The sequence below is a fragment of the Mobula hypostoma genome, chromosome 13, assembly GCF_963921235.1.
Source record: "Mobula hypostoma chromosome 13, sMobHyp1.1, whole genome shotgun sequence".
Lineage (NCBI taxonomy): Eukaryota > Metazoa > Chordata > Chondrichthyes > Myliobatiformes > Myliobatidae > Mobula > Mobula hypostoma.
Genome location: NC_086109.1, coordinates 55,466,627 through 55,484,769, shown reverse-complemented (window position 1 = coordinate 55,484,769; position 18,143 = coordinate 55,466,627). Strand labels below are relative to the sequence as shown.

Here is an 18,143-nt window from a genome sequence, read left to right as displayed (position 1 = left end):
CTTTCTCTGTATATGTTGGAAATGCTCAAAGATTCTTTTTTGTTAGGAGAGTTACCTCCCACATTTTATGAAGCTTCTATTTCTTTAATTCTTAAGAAAGATAAAGACCCTGTTGACTGCGCTTCATATAGACCTATTTCACTGTTAAATGTGGATGTTAAAATCCTTTCAAAAATAATGGCTAATCGACTGGAGAATGTTCTAGCTAAAATTATTTCTTAGGACCAAACAGGTCTTATAAAAGGCCATTATTCCTTCTCTTATACTCAGAGTCTGTTAAATGGTATATACTCATCCCTTTCAAAGACTCCCCAATGTGTTGTTTCTCTTGATGCTGAAAAGGCATTTGATAGCGTTGAATGGAAATACTTATTTAATGTTTTAGAGAAATTCAACATTGGTACTAATTTTAATAAGTGGATTAGAATGATATATAAAAGCCCTGTTGCCACTGTTATTAATAATAATTGCAGATCTTTTTTTTTACTTTCGTGGGGTACGAGACAAGGATGTCCGTTAAGTCCCCTGTTATTTAATTTGATGTTAGAACCTTTGGCTATTGCACTTCGTGAAGCTAAAGATATTCAAGGAATTGCCATAAATGGGACTACTCATAAGATCTCCCTTTATGCTGATGATCTCTTAGTTTGTGTTTCAAATCCTGAAGAATCCATTCCTAGTTTATTGAAATTATTAAATGAATTTGGAAAGTTTTCGGGATATAAATTAAACCTCAATAAAAGTGAATTATTTTCTCTAAATGATTCTACTTCTATATATGATGACTTTCCTTTTAAGGTTACGGACCCTTTCAAATATTTAGGTATTATCATTACTAAAAATTATGTAGACCTTTATAGAGCTAATTTGGTCCCCCTAGTGGATTTTCTGAAGCAAATATTTTGTAGATGGAATCCACTTACACTTTCATTAGCTGGCCGAATTCATGCAGTTAAAATGATGATTTTACTAAAATTTTTATATGTATTTCAAAATATTCCTTTTTTTTAAAGTTTTTTGATCAGGTTGATTCTATTATTTCTTTTGTTTGGAATAATAAAAGACCAAGAATTGGAAAATATCATTTACAAAAATCAAAAAAGGATGGAGGTCTTGCTCTGCCTAATTTAAGAATGTATTATTGGGCTGTTAATTTACTTTATGTGTGTTCTTGGTTATATTGGACTGATAAAAATGGGCGACCACCTTGTGTTGATTTGGAATTGAAAGCTGTGAAACAATTTTACTTAACTTCTTTATTAGGAGCCTCTTCACCTGTACAATGAACACATTGTTTAATTATTCACAGTCCAGGCTGGAAAAAGTATATGAACCCTTGTATTTAATAACTGGTAGAACCTCCTTTAGCAGCAATAACCTCTTTCGATCGTTTCCTATAGCTGCTGATCAGATTTGCACAACTGCAAGGAGGAATTTTAGACTATTCCCCCATACAAAACTGTTTCAGTTCATTTATATTTCTGCGATACCTTGCATTAACAGCCCTCTTCAGGTCGTGCCACAGCATTTCAATTGGGTTAATGTCTGGACTCTGACATGGTCATTCCAAAACACAAATTTTCTTCTTTTTAAACCATTTTGTTGTGATATACTCTTGTGTTTCAGACCATTGTCTTGTTGCATCATCCAACTTCTATTAAGCTTGAGGTGATGGACTGCTGCCCTGACATTCTCCTGTAAGATGTCTTGATACAATTTTGAATTCATTGTTCCATCAATAATTGCAAACTGTCCAGACCCTGAGGCAACAAAGCAGCCACAAACCATGAATCTCCTTCCACCATGCTTCAATGTTAGGAGGAGGTTTTGGTGTTGGTGTGTAATACCCTTTTTCCTCCAAACGTAGCGGTGTGTATTTCTGCCAAGAAGTTCAACTTTTGTCTCGTCTGTCCACAGAATATTGTCCCAGAAGCATTGTGGAATATCCAAGTGGTGTTTTGCAAACTTGAGACATGTAGCAATGTTGTTCTTTTTTTTATGGAGAACAGTGGTTTCATCCATGGTGTCCTTCTATGAATACTATTCTTGTTCAACATTTTTCTAATAGTAGACACATGAGCAGAGACTTCAGCAAGTTCTAGAGATTTCTGTGGGTCTTTGCTGTTACCCTTGAGTTCTCTTTCATGTCCTTCAGCATTGCACATTGTGCTCTATGTGTGATCTTTGCAGGACACTCACGCCTGAAAAAATAGCAACAGTTTCCTCCATTTGTAGACAATTTCTCTTACTGCATACTGATGAATGCTCAGATCTTGAGAAATGCTTTTGTAGCCTTCTCCAGCTTCATGCATCCCTACAATTATTCTTCTAAGGTCCTTGTTTTGATTGAGACATAGTGCTCATAAACAGATCTTTCTTGAGAAGAGCAGGCTCTATCAGTAACCTGACTTTGTGTGTCTTTTTTTTATAGGGCAGGGTACCTCTATGATCCACACCTCCAATCTCATCTCATTGATTGGAACACCTCACTCCAAATACCTTTTATAGAAGGAATTACCCCAGAGGTTCACTTATTTTGTTGAACCTAGACTGTTTGTTTAAATGGTATTCTCGGTATTGACAAGAAGTACAAGTGTTTGTGTGTTGTTAGTGTAACACCCTGGTTAAGATGTTTACTGCTATGCTGTAGGTATTTCATTTTAGCAGTTCTGTAAGGGTAGTCTGTTCTGCTTTTAGCACGTTTTGAGTTTGAGCTAAAGATGACGGGCTGTGTTTTTCAACTTAGGAATGTTGTGTCGGCCAGTCATGATTCTGGAATTGGGAGAAGGTTCTAGAGCATGCTGGGAGGAGGGGTTTTAATGACAGTCACTGGTGTAGGTCGAGGTCTTTTTGGCAGGAGCTGGGAGATGATGGGAAGGAAGATGGCTGAGGATACCATCCCTGTTGCATAAAGTGCTTTGTGCAGATGAATGGCTTCAAGGAGGAAGGACCAGTTCTCTTGTGGGGGAGATCATTTGTTTGAGATGAATTTCGAGTAACATTCGGAAAGTGGTCCAATCACAAACAAGAAACTCTGCAGATGCTGGAAATCTAAGCAACACACACAAAATGCTGGAGGAACTCAACAGGGCATGCAGCATCTATAGAAAAATGTACAGTTGATGATTCGGGCCAACGCCCTTCAGTCGAGTCAAGTCACTTTTTATTGTCATTTCGACCATCACTGCTGGTACTGTACACAGTAAAAATGAAAACAACAGGAATTCTGCAGATGCTGGAAATTCAAGCGACACACATCAAAGTTGCTGGTGAACGCAGCAGTCCAGGCAGCATCTCTAGGAAGAGGTATAGTCGACGTTTAAGGCCGAGACCCTTGTGGTGTATGTCTTCCCGCAGACCATGAATCCAATGTGTGAGTTAAAGACAACTACAAGATGAACTCCAACTTGTGTACACATTTGGACTGGGTTAACTGTAATGGATCTTTTTTTTAATTTTTTTCCTTTTCTTTTTCCTACTAACTGTTCAATAAAGCTGAAATTTTAAAATGTACTTTCTTTATAATTGTATGCAGTATACGAACTGTTATTTCTTGCTGACAGGTAATTGCAAGTGGGCAGCATTTACACAGTATTCGCTCAGTTTGGGTTGCGGTTGGTTGAAACAACATCCTGGTTTCCCTGGTCTGGCGGAGCCCAAGTCGTATCGAACCTGGATATATGGAGTTTGAAAAAGGTGGTTTTCTCACTACTGAGTCCGTTGGTTTGCTAGCAAGGGGCTAATCAGCCACATTTCTAGAGATGCCCTGTAAAAAGGGGTTTCATTAATTTAGGCAGATTATATTTATCTATTATCATGACTTAGATGAAGATCAGACCACATTTTATGAATAATTAATGCAGAAGACCAGGTAATTGCAAAGGGTTCACAAACTTTTTCTTGCAGTTATAGCCTAAGTTTTTGAGAAGAAGATGAAATATACTGTTGAAAATCAGCGTTTAACACTATTTCAAATTCTGGTAACTTAGAGGCATGGTTGCATATTTTCTTTTGGTTTATAAAGTTACAAAATTTTGATTTTTTAAAAATTCTCTCTGAAGATGTGTAATAAGTCTCCAAGTTAACTTCTTGTGTGGGTGTGTAAAGAATTGATATAGTTTAGGAAAGGTTGCTGTGCAACATTTCTAACTTATGGTTATTATATGAACTTCCTCATAGATATAAAGCTTTACTTGGATAAGCTTATAGTTTATGTATTTTTTAAAATTTGAATCCTGCAGGCTGTTTATTTATAAAATAAACAAAAATAGCCTTAACTACTTGAAACATATTGCTATAGTGGTCTGAGGAAAAAGGCCTTTGTTCACATGCCATCACTACCAAGCCTGGATTTTCACAAAACTTCTGAAGGGGTAAGGTATTCCTTTGACTATGTCTCTTCCACTGTTGGAAAGTGTTGTGTGTGAATTTCCATTTTACCACCTGAAGGTCATGTTGGTATCCACCATTAACACACTCCTCATTCACATTTGATTTTCTCCAGATCTGTCTGCCAGGTTCTCTTTTTTCCAATATTCCCAATATTCTCAATATTCTTATGGCACAGACTTGTATCATCCATCTTAACCAGCCTCCACATAGCTGTAAGTTGCCTTAATTACAAGTATAATCCAAGCTTGATGATATATGCACGAGAACTCCTGCAAATTATATTTTTAGTGAAGTCTTATTGTTAGTATAGTGGATGTTTTGATCTTTGAAGACTTTAATTTATCTGGACAGAACATTGGGGAAGCATTTTTTCCCATTGTGTTAGACTTGCCCATATTTCAAGAGGTATGTTAGTTGATGAAATAGCAATGCAAGAGAACAAGGCACTTTCCATGAACTTCAAAGATCACTATTTTCATTTTGGGATTCTTAATCTAACAAAGGCACCTCAGTGGCACATCTCGAAAGCAAGTTGTTTTTGTTTTCCTAAATGACCTCCACTGCATCATGTGTTGCCTTTTGAAATCCCTCATTGCATCAAAGAATTATCCGGCACAGGAGAAAGGTATTCAAGACTTGGAGACCATGCCTAGGGTGGTTACTCTGCAAAGCTTGCCACAGGAAAGCTTAGTGGTTAGGTTTTCCTCGTAAATCATGAAGGCTCTCAATGGTAACCATCCTTCATTGAATTCAGTGTTATGCATTGATTATAACTGCAGTTTGAACCAGAGCTGTGCTCAGCTGTCTTTCAGGTGCTTTTCTAAAGCCACTTCGGTTATTTCTCTGAATGGGGTTACCCACACCTGGTTCCTTTTTCACCTTTTGGCCTGAAGCCAGAGGATATTCAGTAATTTCTTTTTCCACTTATGCACCGTTAACTTAAAGTTTCCAAAGACTATGTTTGGCCCCCTTTTCACTTCCATTGCCACCCAAAAATGTAGTCTCAGGTTCCATTTGGATATTTTTCATTGCTGTTTTTCAACTTCTTTCTTTCATTGATTTGTTGTATTGTTTATCCAACTTTCACGGAATGAACCACATTTTTCTTAACCTACAGATTTTGAAGGGCAAAATCCTTGCTCTGTACTTTGCCAACTTTGCTACATAATTTACTAATTTCATCCCTTGCCTTAACAACCTTGTTAAATTGACCTAGATTGTTCAGAAGCTTGGTGTTTAAACCCGGAGGTGTTCATCCAACTACATAACTATAACTATTCCATCACCAAGGATAAATACTCGGTCTTCCGTAATGTCCCTAAAACTATGACCTTCTGAAACCCTCCCATACACTTGTCAAATGCTCCTGTGGCTATAATATTTTACTCTCACATACATTTGTGCTCATCCAAAGCTCCAACCTGTTTCAACATGGTCCACGTCTTATTTTCCCATCACCCCTGTGGTTACCAGTCATGTATTGGCATCATTTTTAATTTCTGACTTTTCATTCAAATCATTCATCACTGTACTCATTTTATCCTTTAAGTGTCAAGGTATTACATTCCTATTTGTGGCACCTTGCATATCTGCAATCTCTGTAATAATCCCACCTCAACAGAAGAGTGTTGAGAGACAATGATACCCTGACATTGTTTTAAGATGCCATCACCAGCAACCATCAAATGGGAGGGACCTAATACATTTTTCAAAGGTTTTTAAGTCAATAACTGGAAATATCCTTTATTTCAGTTCTGTGGTTCTGAACTCTGAAATTCCTTACCAAAACTTTTCTGTCTCTCCATGCTTCTGCTCTGATATGATGGCCTTGAAGCAAATAATGATCGGTGGGAAAAGAAGTGGAAGAAAAGCAAATGGAATATAATGTGAGATGTTCTCACCCCATCTTCCCACTGCAATAAATCTTGATCTTACCTACCAATACAGGAACCCCTCTGTCCAGCACATCTTTCCCTTCCCATTCTCTCTGCTTTGTGCAGGGTTCGCTCTCTTGTCAACTCAACTCCATCCTGGCACTTATCCCTGCAAGCAAGACAAGTGCTACACCTGTCCCTATACCTCTACCCTCACCACCATTCAGGACCCAAACAGTCCATCCAAGTGAGGCAAAACTTCACCTGCGAGTCTGTTGGAGTCATCTACTGTATCTGGTACTTCTGCAGCCTCCTTTACATCGGTTAGACCTGACGTATATGGGGGGCCATTGCATCGTGCACCTTCATGCCATCTGCCACAAAAGTGGGATTTCCTGTTGGCCATCCATTTCCATTAACTTCCCATTTACATTCTAACATGTTTGCCCATGGCTTCCTCTGTTTCTATGATGAGGCCACAGATTGTTCTGTACAAGAAATAGCTGGGGACATTTTTTTTTGCTTGATAGATTCTACTTAAATGCTAATTTATCTTACAGAGGAAGGAAATTAGATTTTGATTCTGAATATTAAATCCAAGGTGAATTGTTGCAATCAAAATTTTTCATGTCAAATGATTTTCAAAATAGGAAATTATATCTAACACAACTGTGAGATTTATTTTAGATTCAGATTAATGTAGAATTGTTCATAGAGCCTTGCATCACAGAACAGGCTCTTCGGCTCAACTGGTGTATGCTGACCAAGATTCCCATCTAAACTAGTTCCATTTGGCCCATATCCTATCCACGTACTCACCCAAATTCCTGTTAACTGTGCCTTCCTCAATCACTTCATCTGGCTGCTAATTCCATAAACTGCTGTAAATAAAATGTTGTCACTTGGGTTTGTATTAAATCTCTTACTTTAAATCTCTGGCATCTTAAGTTTTAGACTCTCGTACCCTAAGAAAAATATTGCATTCACTCAACCTTATTTATAGACCTTTAAAATCACCCCTCATTCTCCTATACTCCAGTGAATAAAGTCCCATTATATTGCTGTTGTAATGTTATTTGTTTAGGAAATGAGGTGAAAGTAATTTAGACTTTGCATGATAATGTGTGTCAAATGGTATATTGGATTCTTCATATAGGATAAGTTTTGAGTCATCTTTTTAGACAGGCTAATTTTTGTCGACTCCCTCACTCCAGATTATCATTTGGTACCATTTCTTAGCTTCCCAAAGCCTTCATGCTGTCAGAACTGATGTGAAATGCCATCTTAACTATCTTCACCCTGTTAACCACCAGCCAGTTAGCTGGTTGCTGTAGTATTTGCACATGTAGTAAAGTCAGGAAAAAAAAATAAAGTGATTGAACTTGTTTGCTGAAGGAAATTTGGATGTATGTGTTTTTAGGGAAAGCATGGGCTACCACTTCTTGCTTATGCATTTAAATAAATGTCTCTATTTGGCATTTTGCACAGCAAACTTCCATAGTCTGTGTAATTTAGCACTTAAAATTGGGTATGTCTATCCCAAGATTAAATGTAGGTTGTGCTTTTTTTTTGAGGGAGTATTTCTTTTACATACTGAACAGTTTACATTAAATTATTTGTTGCCTGCTTTCTCTGTCCGCCAGAGAAAGCAGGATCTCCCAGTGGCCACACATTTTAATTCTACATCCCATTCTCATTCTGACATGTCTATCCACGGCCTCCTCTACTGTTAAGATGAAGCCACACTCAGGTTGGAGGAACAACACCTTATATTCCGTCTGGGTAGCCTCCAACCTGATGGCATGAACATCGACTTCTCTAACTTCCGCTAATGCCCCACCTCCCCCTCATACCCCATCTGTTATTTATTTTTATACACACATTCTTTCTCTCACTCTCCTTTTTCTCCCTCTGTCCCTCTGAATATACCTCTTGCCCATCCTCTGGGTCCCCCCCCCCCCGTCTTTTCTTCCCGGACCTCCTGTCCCATGATCCTCTCGTATCCCTTTTGCCAATCACCTGTCCAGCTCTTGGCTCCATCCCTCCCCCTCCTGTCTTCTCCTATCATTTTGGATCTCCCCCTCCCCCTCCAACTTTCAAATCTCTTACTCTTCCTTCAGTTAGTCCTGACGAAGGGTCTCGGCCTGAAACGTCGACTGTATCTCTTCCTAGAGATGCTGCCTGGCCTGCTACGTTCACCAGCAACTCTGATGTGTGTTGCTTGAATTTCCAGCATCTGCAGAATTCCTGTTGTTGCTAGTTCAGCCTTGATCTCAATTTTATTTTTAACTTGTTAAAGTACTTGAACTTCTGTCACTAGGTTGAACAAATCTCAAATAGTTTTTGAAAGAGTATAGTCCAAGCAGTAGCCCTGATTTTTTTTTAGAGTGAGTACATTTTTTATTATGCTAACAATTGCAGTTTAATGTTTGATTGTATTGTTTTCTAGTCTGAAGGAATAGACTGTGCAGGCCACTTACAAAGTATTGATGAAGAGGTCAGATCTGCAGCTTGCAGTCTAGTGTGTGAGTGGGCCCAGAAAGTATTAATCCGCAAATTCGATTCTGTGGTCGATCTAGCTCGCTTCCTTGTTACCAGCCACTATATTGGCACTAAATCCGTGGCTGCATTGTCTGTGATGGCCGGTGCACCATCAGGTGAGTAACCACGTGTGTAAAACATTTCTTCAGCTTTTCTCCATTTAAGTATCTTAAAATATATTACTACTGTTTACCATTTGGCGAATTAGGGTGGATAAAGTAAGCAGGTTCCTTGCATTATTTAGTCTCCAAGGAGATCAAGTATATGATCTAGTCCTTCGTGAGAAGTTGCTCTTCTCCTTTCCCACTATTTATGATTGTCTGTAAAAGATCAGTGCATTCTTCACCTCATTAATAGCTGCCTTGACTTAGTTACTTTAACACAAGAATAGTCCAATGAATCCATCAAGTCCACCTTAGCTACCAGACAGCAAAATCATCAGATTGATTCCTGTTCTCCTTGTTTCTCTATAGCCCTGCAATTCAATCACACCTACCCACCCACTCACCTTTGACTTTTTTATTTTGCCAGTTGCCCATATTAAGACATAATTTGCAGTTGTCACACTCCTACCAATCCATCTTTGAGAGAAAACTGGAGTACAGAGTGGAAAGCCCAACTCCCTGATCACGGGGAATGTATGAGCTCCACGCTGGACACATCAGGACTGAACCCCCTAGTCCTTGGAGCTGTAAGGCAGCAGCGCTACCTGCTGAGCCACTGTGCCACCTGCAGTATGTTTACTAAATTCCTAAAGGGTTTACAGCAGAGAATGACTCATGCCAATTGACTGATCCAGCAGGGTGTTTTCAGAGCATCTGGGAGATCAGTTAGTATAAGAAAACCAGGCTGTCAACCAACCATACTCAGGAATTTTCATATAGTTATTAATTTACACGAAGGGAATGAAATTAAGATTGAGAAGAAAAACTGGGATTAATGAAAGATAAGTATGTTAAATACTAATTTATAAAATTTCAAGTAGTATTTTTTTGAAGAAACAGGACTCAATGCTTTGTAAAATTAAAATTACAGGCCTCAAGATTATTTGGAAATGATTATCAGCAATGTTCATTCACTCACTGTATAAATACTGACATTTCTGACGTATTTCACAGAGAACTGATGGCATTTGCTCGTTTGTATGTCTTTAATTCCATCAGTAGGGGCTGCTGCTGCACATTCTGTATTTTAATGCAACTCCAGTATAGTTGATAACCAGGAGTAGAATTGTTTTCTAAAATGGAGAGTATGATTTTACGAGAATGAAGAGTATACTGACCAGCACTAAACTAGGCATGACAACCCGCCTCAGAGTACTGAAATGTTACGTTTATCCAGTTATGCTCAGAATGTTGGACAATATCTAGTAACATGAGGAAACGAATTGAAGCAGCAGAAATGTGGCTTTTGAGGAGGAGGCAAAGAATATCATGGATGAAATGAATATCTACTGAGGATATCATGAACAGAGCAAGCACAGAAGAGAAATAATGTATGAGATCATGAAAAGGCAATGTGACTTCATTGGACATGTGATCAGGAAAGAGGAGTTAGAATGCATGGTAATTGTGGGAAAGATTGAAGGGAAGAAAGCAAGAGGAAGACAAAGACAAATGATGATAGAGACAGCAGCTAGAGAACTGGAAATGAATACCAATGAATTGATCCACTTGACCCAAAACAGGAGTATGTCTGCCATGGCAATGCCAAGCTCAAACTGGGCTTGGCACATGATGATTGTAGACATATGTTGAAACAAAAAATGCACACCTATCTTAACTATTTAAGAAGCCTAACATCAGTAGTTCGGCAGATGTTGGAATCCATTATTTAGGATGAGTTTTCGGGTTTCTTGGAAGCACATGATAAAATAGGCCAAAGTCAGTATCGTTTCCTTGAGGGGAAATCTTGCTTAACAAATTTGTTAGAATTCTTTGAAGAAATAACAGGCATGATTGACAAAGAAGAGTCAGTGGATGTTGTTTACTTGGATTTTCAGAAGGCCTTTGATAAGGTGCCAGTCATGAGGTTGCTAAACAAGCTAAGGCCCATGAAACTACAGGAAATATACATGGATTGATGATTGGAGACTGGGAGGAGACATAATGTCCAAATAAGAGGTGCCTTTTCTGGTTGGCGTTGGGACTACTTCTTTTCATGTTATATGTCAATGATTTGGATAACGGAATTGATGGTTTTTGGACAATACAAAGATAAGTGGAGGAGCAGATAGTGTTGAGGAAGACGGGAGTCTGTAGAATGACTTAAGACAGATTAGAAGAATTGGCAAAGAAATGCAGATGGAATACAATGTAGGGAAGTGTATGGTAATACGCTTTGATAGAATAATGGTGTAGACTATTTTCTAAACAGGAAGCAAATTCAGAAATCGGACTTGGGGGTCTTTGTGCAGGATTCCTTAAAGGTTAACTTGCAAGTTGAGTTAGTAAGGAAGGCAAATGCAAAGTCAGCATTCATTTCGAGGGGACTAGAATATAAAATAAAGGGTGTAATACTGAGGCTTTATAAAGCACTGGTCCGACCGCACTTTGAGTATTGTGAGGAGTTTAATGGCTCTGGGCCTATGCTTGTTAGAGTTTAGAAAGATTGGGGGGGAGGAATGATCTCATTGAAACCCATTGAATCTTGAAAAGCCTGAATGGAGTGTGGTTGGGACGGATGTTTCCTGCAGTGGGGGAGTCTAGGACCAGAGGGCACAGCCTCAGAAAACAAGGACATCCCTTTAGAACAGAGTTGAGGTGGAATTTCTTTAACCAGAGGGCAGTAAATCTGTGGAATTCATTGCCACAGTTGGTTGTGGAGGCCAAGTCATTGGGTATATTTAAAGTGGAGGTTGATAGGTTCTTGATTAGTAAAGGCATCAAAGATTATGGAGACAAGGCAAGAGAATGGGGTTGAGTGGTGTAATAAATCAGCCATGATGTAATGACAGAATAAACTCGATAGGCTGAATGACCTAATTCTGCTCCTATGGCTTATGATCTTATTTAGACGTTTTTATTTTATACTGGTTACATTTTCTTTTAAATATACAACTGGCTTCTGCTTGAGATACTTATCTCCTTAAAATTAAAGTTCAGGTTGAATATATGTAGATCTTTCTAGACAAGAGATTTCCTCAATTTGACCTACTTAAAAAGAGACATGCAATATTCAGAAGGTATCAGGCCAGAATTTGCTAGAAAAGGCCTTAAGAGGGTCAGACCTTGTGTGATGGAATGTCATCACTTGGAAGGTGAGAATACATCCTATCTGCAAAACAGCTGGAAAGGAAATGTTGACTAACAGCAAAGCTGTAACCCCAGCTTTAGGCAGTTCTCAGAAACTTGTAATAGTACATCTGACATTTGGATATTTTCAAACACTGAAAAATGAATTGAATTAACTTAAAAATGAAAATGAGTCTAATTCACAAGATAATTTTTTAAAATAAAACTTCCAATTATTTGCTCTTTGACTCCATACTATCCTTTCCGTAGAACTGAGTAGCTTGTTGTGACAGCGGCTATACTTCATTAGGAGTTTGAAGAGATTTGATATGTCAACAAATACACTCAAAAACTTCTATAGATCTACTGTGGAGAGCATTCTGACAGGCTGCATCATTGTCTGGTGTGGGGGGGGGGCAGCTACTGCACAGGACCAGAAGAAGCTGCAGAGGGTTGTAAATTTAGTCGGCTTCATCTTGCGCGCTAGCCTACAAAGTACCCAGGACATCTTCAAGGAGTGGTGTCTCAGAAAGGCAGCGTACATTATTAAGGACCACCAGCACCGAGGGCATGCCATTTTCTCACTGTTACCATCAGGTAGGAGATACAGAACCCTGAAGGCACACACCCAGCAATTCAGGAACAGCTTCTTCCCCTCTGCCATCCAATTCCGAAATGGACATTGAACCCTTGGACACTACCTCACTTTTTTGCACGATTTTTAATCTATTCAATATACGTATACTGTAATTGATTATTATTATTTTATTTTGTGTTTTTTTAATATTATGTATTGCAAAAAGTTCTATCTTAACTTCATCAGTCCACAAGACTTGTTTCCAAAATGCATCAGGCTTGTTTAGATGTTCCTATGAACCTTTTGAATAGAACCTTTTAGCCCCAATGAGCAAAGGTATGTTTGGAGAAAAAAGGATGCAGAATTTCATGGAAAGAACCCCTCTCCAACTGTTAAGCACAGGGGTGGATCATTCATGCTTTGTGCTTGTGTTGCAGCCAGTGGCACGGGGATCATTTACTGGTAGAGGGAAGAATGAATTCAATTAAATACCAGCAAATTCTGGAAGCAAACATCACACAGTCTGTAAAAAAACCGAAGATGAAAAGAGGATGGCTTCTACAACAGGATTATGAGCCTAAACACACCTAAAAATCCACAATGGACTACCTCAAGAGGCGCAAGCTGAAGGTTTTGCCAGTCCCCTGACCTAAACATCATCGAGAATCTGTGGATAGACCTCAAAAGAGCAGTGCATGCAAGATGGCCCAAGAATCTCACAGAACTAGAAGGTTTTGCAAGGAAGAATGGGCGAAAATCCCCCAAACAAGAATTGAAAGACTGTTAGCTGGCTACAGAAAGTGCTTACATGCTGTGATACTTGCCAAAGGAGGTGTTGCTGCCATGCAGGGTGCCCAAACTTTTGCTTTAGGCCCTTTTCCTTTTTTGTTATTTTGAAACTGTAAAAGACGGAAATAAAAAAAGTCTTCTTGCATTAAATATTAAACAAATGTGTCATCTTTAACTTTATGCCTTTGGAAATCAGTTCATCTTTTACTCGCTTAGCTATTCACAGTAACAGAAATTTTGACAAGGGGTTGCCCAAACTTTTGCATGGCACTGTATGTAGTGCAGTTGCCTCTCAGCACCAGTGACCCAGGTTCAGCTCTGACCTCCAGCAGAGTTTGCATGCTCTCCCTGTAGCCGTGTGTACTTTTCACACAAGTGCTCAGTTCTCTTCCACATCCCCGAGGAATGCTGATTGTAAGGTGAATTAGCTATTGTAAACTGAAATGTGTGTTAGAGAAAACAGGGAGTTGATGTGATCATTAATTTGGGAATGGGTTACAGGGGAGAAAAGTGGAGGATGGGACTGCTCTGAGAGCTACTTCAGACTTGATGGGCCAATTGGCTTTTAATATAGCAAGAGATTTTGTTTTGACATCTCTGTAAAAATGTTGGTGTCATTCTACTCTAGAGGGGATATTGAGATTTCAAAGCTTAGCTGATGCTGTTTAGCCTGTATAGGCAAGAATGTTGCTGGTGTTGATGAGTTGCAGAATTTGGACAGTTCCCCATTGCTGGCACTGACCTTCTAATTGACCAGCTTGGAGCAGCTTCTTGTTTGTTACATCTTATTAAAATAACTTGACGAGCCAAATTACACTTGAATATTTTGCCTGTAAAGGGGTGCAGATATAAGAAGTAACTAATAACTACAACAGGCAAAAACTTGTTGTGTCCTGGTTCCTAGATTATTATTTATCCTGGATAATTATTGAATTTAATATTCAGAAGCCTATGCTTTTATTTCCTGACAATTGCTTATTTTAAAAATAGCAAGGTAGATTAATGTGTTTCTCCATAGAACTGGTACTTCAGCTGAGTTGCAGAAAAGATTGGAGACACAAATGTGCAGCACTTTTTAAGATTCAAGACTGTTTGATGTCATTTTCAGTACACAATTGTAAAGGAGAGCAAAATAATTGTTACTCGGGATCCAATGCAGCACCAAAAGAACACAAAAAACACAGCAAGATAACAAAATAATCTTAAAAAACACAATAAATATAAATATATTAGATTGCTTATATACATTGTTTGTAAATATATAAAGTGAAGCTAGGCACAGGAGTGTCTACATAAGGTGACTCTGACAGGAAATGATAGATAAAGTAATGGTGGTTGGGGGTGTGGAGGTGTTGGAAATGATAAAGTAGTGGTGGTTGGGGGTGTGGAGGGTGGAGGTGTTGATCAGGCTTACTACTTGGGAAAGTACCTGTTTTTGAGTCTGGCATGAGTACTACATAGCCTCCTCCCTGATGGGAGTGGGACAGACAGAATGGGTGGGATCCTTCATAACGTTACTGGCCATTTTTCAACACCTTTTTATGTGTATATCTTTGGTGGGCCTTTTGACTACCCATTGTAGAGCCTTCCTGTTCATTGCAGTGCAGTTTCCATACCATGCAGTGATGCAGCATGTTAGGATGCTGTCTACTGTGCATCTATAGAAGGATGTGAGTGTAGATGTGCACAGTCCAGCTCTCTTCAGGATGTTGGGGTGTTGTTGAGCTTTACTGATTGTATAGCATGTGTTCTGGACCCATGAGGGGATGTGTGTGATGTGTACCCTCAGGTGTTTGAAACTGCTTGCAGTTTCCACCACTGTGCCAATTTTCACCAATTATTACAGCAGATTTCAAGTCAGAGGACAAAAGATGGAGTTGAAAGCTTAGATGGTAAAATGACAATCATGAAGAATATATTAATAAACAGTTATCCAAATCAGAAACCACACATTTCAGAACTGCATATCCTTGTTAATTATGTTTATTGAACATCTGCTTCTCTGTTCATAACTTTCTTTGTTACAGGAGGGAAACAACCGTCTGCTTTTGTGCCTATGGCTGAAAGCAATGCTTTTCAGCCCCAGGTGAAGACTTTGCTTTCGCCATCAATAGATGCCAAACAACAATTACAACGTAAAATTCAGCAAAATACGTTAAAGAAACAGCAAGAACAGAAACTTCAGTCTCCACTTCCAGGTGAACAACAAGTGAAGAAGATAGAGGGCCCGGCTGTTGGAGGAGTAGCTAGCATTCCCAATGGAAGCCCTGCTTTGCTTTCACCACAGCCTACCATTGGCATAGTGGTGGCAACTGTACCCAGTCCTATCCAAGTAAGTTACTCATAGTTCATCTTTAAGATTGAAAAGTCAAGAATAACAAAGTGAGGGCTTTTGGGGTGTAATGCTGGTAACGAATAGGATTGTGGGGAGGAATCAAAGATCTAAAATAGAAATGTATTATGTCTGTTTTCAATTGCAAAGTGACAAGTAAGTACTTGTGATAACTGGAAGTTTAATTGCTTCAGCACTGTAAATCCAGTTTCAAAATCACAGTTTGACTAAAATTTCCTGAGTACTAATCTGAATGTGGTCTGATGCAGCTTCATTTCCTTGGCTGCTGTTTCCCTGTGTCATTTGTACATAGTAACGTATCTTTCCAATGGGAGGTATTGGGGGAAAAAGCTCTTCTGTTAAAGTACAGTACATATAAAAAGTATCCCCCTCTCTCCGCCCCCCTGGTTTTATAGTTTCACAATATAGAATCACAGAGGATTTAATTTGGCTTTTTTGACATTGTTCGACAGAAGAGACTCTTTTGGGTCAAAATGAAAACAGATCTCTACAAAGTGATCTAAATTAATTACAAATATAAAACACCCCCTTTATTATGACATACCAAATCATCACTGGTGCAGCCAACTGGTTTTAGAAGTCACGTGATTAGTTAAATGGAGATCTCTTTAGAGACCTGTCAAGGTGCTTCAATTGATTGTAGTAAAATTACATCTGTATCTGGAAGGTCCAACTGCTGGTGAAACAGTTTTCTGGCAAAAACTACACCATGACAATAAAAGAACACTCCAAGCAATTCCGTGAAAAGGTTATTGAAAAGCAAAAGTCAGGAGATGGATACAAGAAAATTTCCAAGTTATTAAATATCCCAGTAAAATGAGTAAATCAATCATCAAGAAATGGGAAGAATATGGCACAGCTGTAAATCTGCCTAGAGCAGGTTGTCCCCAAAAACTGAGTGACCTTGCAAGAAGGGGACTAGTGAGAGAGGCCATCAAGAGACCTATGAGAACTCTGGAGGAGTTACAAGCTTCAGTGGCTGAGATGGGAGAGACTGCACATAGAACAGTTGTTGCCCAGGTGATTCACCAGTCGCAGGGAGAGTGACAAAGAGAAAGCCACTGTTGGGGAAAAAAACTCATGAAATCTCAGCTAGAGTTGCCAGAAGGCATGTGGGAGACTCTGAAGTCAGCTGGAAGAAGGTTCTGTGGTCTGATGAAACCAAAATTGAGCTTTTTGGCCATCAGCGCACATCATCAAAAACACACCATCCCTACCGTGAAGCAGGTGGTGGCTGTAGGGATGCTTCACTACAGCGAGCCCTGGAAGGATTGTGAAGGTAGGAGGTAAAATGAATTCATCAAAGTAAAGGGAAGTCCTGGAGGAAAACCTGATGCAGTCTGCAAGCGAACTGCAACTTGAGAGAAGATTTGTTTTCCAGCAAGACAGTGACCTCAAGCATAAAGCCAAATGGCTTAAAAACAACAAAGTTAATGTCCAAGTCAGAGTTCAGACCTCAATCTAATTGAGAATTTGTGGCTGGTCTTGAAAAGGGCTGTTCACTTACGATCCCCGTGCAATCTGACAGCTTGAGAAGTTTTGTAAAGAGGAATGGGGAAAAATTGCAGTGTGCAGCTGTGCAAAGCTGATAGACAGCTATCCACACAGACTCAAGGCTGTAATTGCTGCTAAATACTGACTTGAAGGGGGCGAATACTTATGCAATCAATGATTTTGTGTTTGATATTTGTAATTAATTGAGATCACTTTGTAGAGGTCTGTTTTCACTTTGATATGAAAAGGTCTTTTTCTGTTGATCAGTGTCTAAAGAGCCAATTTAAATCCACTGTGATTCAGTGTGGTAGAACAATAAAACATGAAAACCTCCGGGGGAGGAGGGGGGTGGTGAATACTTTTTACAGGCACTGAAATTTCACAATCCACTTCAGTCCATTCCCCCTTGTCTATGGAATTACCTTTATTTCAGATTTGGATCCTAATTTCACGCTTGGGTTTTGTCACTCTCTGACTAAGTATGAAGGTCTGTGATACCATGATCTCTTCCCAAAGGATCCTTACCACAAGATTACTAAGTTATTCTCATCTTATTATTCATAATTAGATATAAAACAGTTATTCCCTGTTTGGTCCACAAGGTACTGCTGTTGTAAATTCAGGTATTCCATGGATTTGTCCAGTGGCCAATCGATCTGAAAACTTGAGTCACAATTGTTTATGGTTACTGCATTACTTTGGTAGAAGTCTGCTTTATTTCTTGTTTGCTAACATGTACAGCAATGTAGTTGGTGTGTGTGTCTGTGTAGTACTCTGTAGTACTGGTCTTGATTCACACAAAGAACTTTGTACTAATTGGCATGGGTTAATGCTTCATTCTACAACCTTCAATGTTTGAGTGTATGCTGTACATGTCCTCTTAACCTGAG

At 39.0% G+C, this 18,143-nt stretch overlaps 1 protein-coding gene across 2 annotated transcripts in view; it reads left to right on the top strand.

The window, feature by feature from the left end:
- The window catches only part of LOC134355599 (DNA-binding protein RFX7-like), a 104,684-nt gene that overhangs the window by 76,883 nt on the left and 9,658 nt on the right, over positions 1–18,143 (top strand). Inside the window, exons 6-8 of one of the 2 annotated variants that reach the window (XM_063065712.1) lie at positions 4,293–4,373; positions 8,716–8,923; positions 15,434–15,738. In XM_063065712.1, coding sequence (XP_062921782.1) covers positions 4,293–4,373; positions 8,716–8,923; positions 15,434–15,738 — 594 coding nt within the window. Of the gene's footprint in view, positions 1–4,292; positions 4,374–8,715; positions 8,924–13,054; positions 14,611–15,433; positions 15,739–18,143 lie in introns of those variants that run through there. The other variant, XM_063065713.1, reaches the window with a different exon arrangement.